Below are 4,599 nucleotides of genomic sequence, written 5' to 3'. Positions count from 1 at the left end.
GCGCCCCCCCTTCCCGCGCCCGAACTAGCTCGCCATGCATGCCTGCAACTCCCTGGCTCCCGAGAGCGGGCGAGAGTGCCACCAGTACCAGCACCAGTGCCACCCCCTGCGCGTTGTTCACCGCACCCCTCGCTTGTATTCAGACGCAGCTGCGCAAGTGGATCAAGAACATTGAGACACTCGAGTCGCTCGCAAAGCTCGAGGCCCGGCAGCTCGAGATTCGACGCGACTTCATGGCCAAAGCGCCTCCCGCGGCCAACAACTTCGCCGACGCGAGGGCACAGGCTGGACTCGACAACCCCATGCACGCGGGCGACCACCCAAACTTGATGGGCTCGACAGCGCCTCTGCAACCGCCAGCCAAGGAAAGGGGAGCCGTGAATGCGCCGCGGGGCAGGGTGCGGGGATTCTAAGCGCGCCGTCTCTCGCCTCCAGGCGTCACCGCAGCTGCGGCAGCTACATCCTAAGCACATCTCGGATTTTCCTCATCTCGTGCAGTCGCCCACGTCGCAGCCCGTGCAGCCGCCGATTCCGACTCAGTACATGCCGATCAACGCGGCGGCCGAGGCGCCCGAGATGTGCATGTACACCCGAGCACAAACCCGGACGTCCAAGCTCAGGCTGCTACCTACTTAGGCGGCGTGGGCGACGGACACCCTGCTGCGATCGCACATGGCAATTGCGCAACAGTCGCCGACGATAGCGTTGGGGCTGCAGCAGCAGAGGGCGCTTCAACAGCAAGCCCTGCAGCAGGTAGCGCTGCAGCAGGCAGCACTGCAACAGCAGGCGCTGCAGGCTGCGCTGCAGCAGCAGCAGCAGCAGCCGCAACACGCCTTGCTACAGCAGCAGGCGGCCCAGCAGCATCAGCAGGCCCTGCATCAGGCGGCGCAACAACAGCAGCAGGCCTTGCTACAGGCGGCGCAGCAGCACCATCAGGCCCTGCAGCAGCAGCAACCGCAGCCTTGGCATCTGGCACCGGGCGCCCCGTCGGCGGCTGAGACACTCGGCCTCTGGACGTCGCAGCTGGTGCCGGCGCCCCAAGTCGCGCCGGTCGCGGGCGAGCCGCACCTGCTGCCGTGGCTGGTGGCTGGCCCCGCCGAGGCTGGCCCCGGGACTGCCCCCTCCTGGCTCATGGCGCCTGCGCCTGCGTTCTGCGCACAGCGAGGCGTGTACGCCGACATGCCGTCGCCGCTGCATGGGATGCGGGCCACCAGTGCGGGAAGCGCATGCGCCCCCTCTGTTGGCATCCCCCCCGTGGGGCCTGTCCCGCTCGGCGGTGGGTGCGTCGCGCCATCGTTCCCAGTGCAGTACGGGATTCCCACGCCAATGCTCCCCCAGGGCTCGCCCGTCCACGGGGAGTGCAGGGCGTGGGGCATGCCTCCCGAGGAGAGGGCTCGCTCCGCAACGTGGGAAGACAGCCAGCGTGCCGAGGAGGTCAGCGGCGTCAAGGTCAAGGCGGAGGCTGACCTGCTCACGGCCCGCGTCGGCGTGAAGCGACCTCGCACGCTGCAAGAGGGCCAGGAGGGCGCGGCCTCTCCCCCGATGCGGCCGCAAGATGTCGGGCTCGACGAGTCGCAGCTCGCGCAGCCGCACGCCCAGCCGAGCCCGGCGCCGGTGGCGTCGCCGGGGTCGAAGGCGCCGCCACCTCCCTCTGGATTGTGGCAGCCGGAGATTTTGTAGATCCACCGGCAGATTGACCGTCATGGACATAGTTGGCGATGGGGTTTCGTGCCTCAGTGCTCAGAGTACCCGCACAGTGGTCCACAGAGGGTGCATCAGATCCTGCTCCCAAAGGAGAAAGAAAACCGAACACGCACACATCAAACGGCGTTCTTGCCGATTACTTTCTCCAACGCCCAAAAAAGAAAATTGTCGTTGGTCCCTAAGGCTAAGCCAACACACGCCTACTGTCCCTCTTCGCCTCCTGCACTGATACGCCCGCTTCGCGATGATCACGCACAGTACGCGCTCGCGGCGCTGGCCCATCCCTCTGACGCTGGTAGCTACCACGCTCTTTGCGGCGCTGACACTCGTTGGTCGGCGGCCCAGCAGCGAGGGCATCGACTCTCTCGCGACTGCCTTTGACGACAGTACAATGGCAGCAACACTGACCGCCGAGCAGAAGCTCGTCGACTTTCAAGTGTCCGCGGACGAGACGGAGGAGGCTGTCAACTCCCAGATTGGCACCGCCGGCGCGCAAGCGGGCTCCCTCTCCTTGCCGGCGTCGTCAGAGGTGATTCCCGCGCCGCTCGAGCACGTGAGGCAGTCGGTGGCAGACGGCGTGGGCGAGGCGAGCACGCGGTTCGGTGGCGAGGTGGGAAAGGCGGGCCGGTTTGCGAGCTCGCGCGTCACCGAGTCGCTGCTCGGCCTCGCGCAGGCCGGCGGCCTCGGCGATCTGAAGCCGGGCGGGTTGTCGGTCGAGTGGGAGGAGCTGGCCATCAGTGGGGTGGGAGGCGCGCGGAAGAAAGTGGCCTGTAGAGCCCTGGTCCGACAGTCTCATACTCTCCGACAGCACACGCCCGACAGTTCGGCAGCGCGGTCTGGCCTCCTAGGCGCGCAGTCTCATACTCTCTGACAGCACACGCCCGACAGTCCGGCAGCGCGGTCTGGCCTCCTAGGCGCGCGGCTAAAGGCGGTGGTTGCGTATCCCAAGGCTGGGGCGGCGGAGGCGACACGCCGCTTCCCAGTCGTCGTCCTCTGCAACTCGTGGGTGATGAACTGGTGGGAGTACGCCGTCAAGCAGCAGGAGTGGGCGGCGGCGGGGTACGTCGTGCTGATGTACGTCGCGCGGGGCTGGTGGGAGTCGGAGGGGGAAGTGACCGCCGCGGGCCCGCTCGAGGCCCCGCCGAGAGATAGCCGAGACGCAGCCGAGAGAAGGGGGAGATACACGGGAGGTGAGCGACGCGGGCGCCGTGGGTCGAGGTGGACGACGCTCGCCGCGTGCTCGACACGGTCGAGACGCGCGCCGCCGACTGGCACGCCGACCCGTCCCGCATCGCCACGGCGGGCGTCTCGTATGGCGGAGGCCTTGCTGTCCTCACGGCCGCCGCCGACAGCCGCGTGACGGCGGCGGTCTCTCTCTCGGGGTGGGGCAACATCAACCGCGCCCTCGCGGGGCAGGGCGCGCCGCAGCCCCGTGCCCTTCCTAGACCACTCCTAGACCTCTCCTAGACCCTTCCTAGCCCTGTGCCCTGGCCAGCAAGCCGCCCTCCCCGCGAACCTGCTCGGAACCTTCTCGGAAGCTTCTCGGAAGCCTCTTGTAGGCGCGCCGAACCTGTTCTGGTACGAGGTGTGGACAGCTCGAAGCAGCTCCCGGCTAGACCTCGGCTGTGTCTCGGCTGTGTCTCGGCTGTATCTCGGCTGTAACTCGGCTGTATCTGGCAGGTGCTCAAGCTGAGTGGCTCTCCATGGGTGGGGATGGGCCGGCTCTCCAACTCCGTCTCGCCACACTTCCGCGCCATCCTCGCCGGCACGCCGGGGGAGAGGGGCGGGGGGGGGGGCGCGGTGCCGCACTCTATCTCGGCCACCTCTCGGCCGCCTCTCGGCCTTAGGCAACCGCTCCGAGGAGGTTGTGGGGTGGTGCCGCACTCGTTCGCCAGAAGCGCACCTGCAGGCGGCTGCTCGCGGGGGGCGGGCGGCTGCGAGGACGTGCCGTGGACGCGCCTCGGACGTGTCCTGGACGTGTCCCTGTAGGACTTGTGCGGCGGCGGTCGCGCCACGCCCGTTCTCCTGTCCAACAACGCGGAGGACCGGCTCTTCGCGCCCGACGCGGCGCTGCTCTACCGGCAGGCGCTGCATGGCGCCGGCTGCCGCGTCGAGACGATGATCCACGAGGGGATCCACGCCATGGCAGAGCTGCCAGGCTCTCTCTCTCCCCCTCTCTCTCCCTCTCTCTCCCTCTCTCTCTCTCTCTCTCTCTCTCTCTCTCTCTCTCTCTCTCTCTCCCTCTCTCTCTCTCTCTCTCTCTCCCTCTCTCCCTCTCCCCTCTCACCCTTCATCTCTTTTCTCTGCCGCCAGCCATGCTTGGTTTCTTGAGTCATGTCCAGTCATGTCCTCACCCGTCATCTCACTGGAACCTGCCAGGCATGTTGGGCTTCTCCGACGCCGTCGCAACATCGTCCCCGCTCTGGAGCCGTGTCCTGGCTTTCCTCGACGCCAACCTCAAGCCGGGCGCCGCGCCGCCGCCGCCGCCGCCACCCGCCCTCTCGTTCCAGCTGCGCCAGCCAGAGGCGTCTGTCTTCAAGAACTACGTGCCGGCCGGATCTAGATGCGGCACATCCTCTGCTGGCCACCCTCTCACCTCGAGACCTCGAGACGAGGTAGTGTGCTCGGCTGCGCCCCCACCACGTTGCAGCCGTGTGTGTAGGGGGGGGGGGGGTATTCCACACAAGGCGCGGGCACGCCGCTTCACCCCCGGCCTCCCCCCAACCCCCCTACCCCCCCTACCCCCTCTCACGCCACGTCCAGGTGCCAGTCTACCTCGACTTCGACTCGTGGCCGTCGCCGCGCGTGCAGCCGTCAAACTACAGGCTCCGCGGCTACCCGCTGACGCCGCCCCAGGCTAAAGGTTGGGCGGGGCTGCTCTGCCTCCGCCGCCGA

General features: G+C 67.7%; 2 protein-coding genes across 2 annotated transcripts; both read left to right on the top strand.

The window, feature by feature from the left end:
* Positions 1-34: 34 nt before the first annotated feature.
* EMIHUDRAFT_230979 (hypothetical protein) lies at positions 35-1,680 on the top strand (the record flags this gene model as incomplete). The annotated part of the gene is made up of 4 exons (XM_005784786.1): positions 35-115; positions 144-398; positions 637-753; positions 1,024-1,680. 4 exons carry the CDS (start codon positions 35-37, stop codon positions 1,678-1,680), a joined length of 1,110 nt encoding a protein of 369 aa, XP_005784843.1.
* Positions 1,681-1,894: 214 nt separating this feature from the next.
* EMIHUDRAFT_442004 (hypothetical protein) lies at positions 1,895-4,522 on the top strand (the record flags this gene model as incomplete). Its single annotated transcript, XM_005784785.1, has 9 exons — positions 1,895-2,453; positions 2,619-2,839; positions 2,923-3,121; positions 3,264-3,289; positions 3,385-3,469; positions 3,552-3,613; positions 3,694-3,862; positions 4,084-4,250; positions 4,468-4,522. Coding segments are annotated over exons 1-9 (1,488 nt in total), but the record flags the coding sequence as incomplete, so codon positions are not given.
* Positions 4,523-4,599: the final 77 nt, after the last annotated feature.

The sequence above is a fragment of the Emiliania huxleyi genome, assembly GCF_000372725.1.
Source record: "Emiliania huxleyi CCMP1516 chromosome Unknown EMIHUscaffold_168, whole genome shotgun sequence".
Lineage (NCBI taxonomy): Eukaryota > Haptophyta > Isochrysidales > Noelaerhabdaceae > Emiliania > Emiliania huxleyi.
This window is presented reverse-complemented; position numbering and strand designations above follow the sequence as displayed.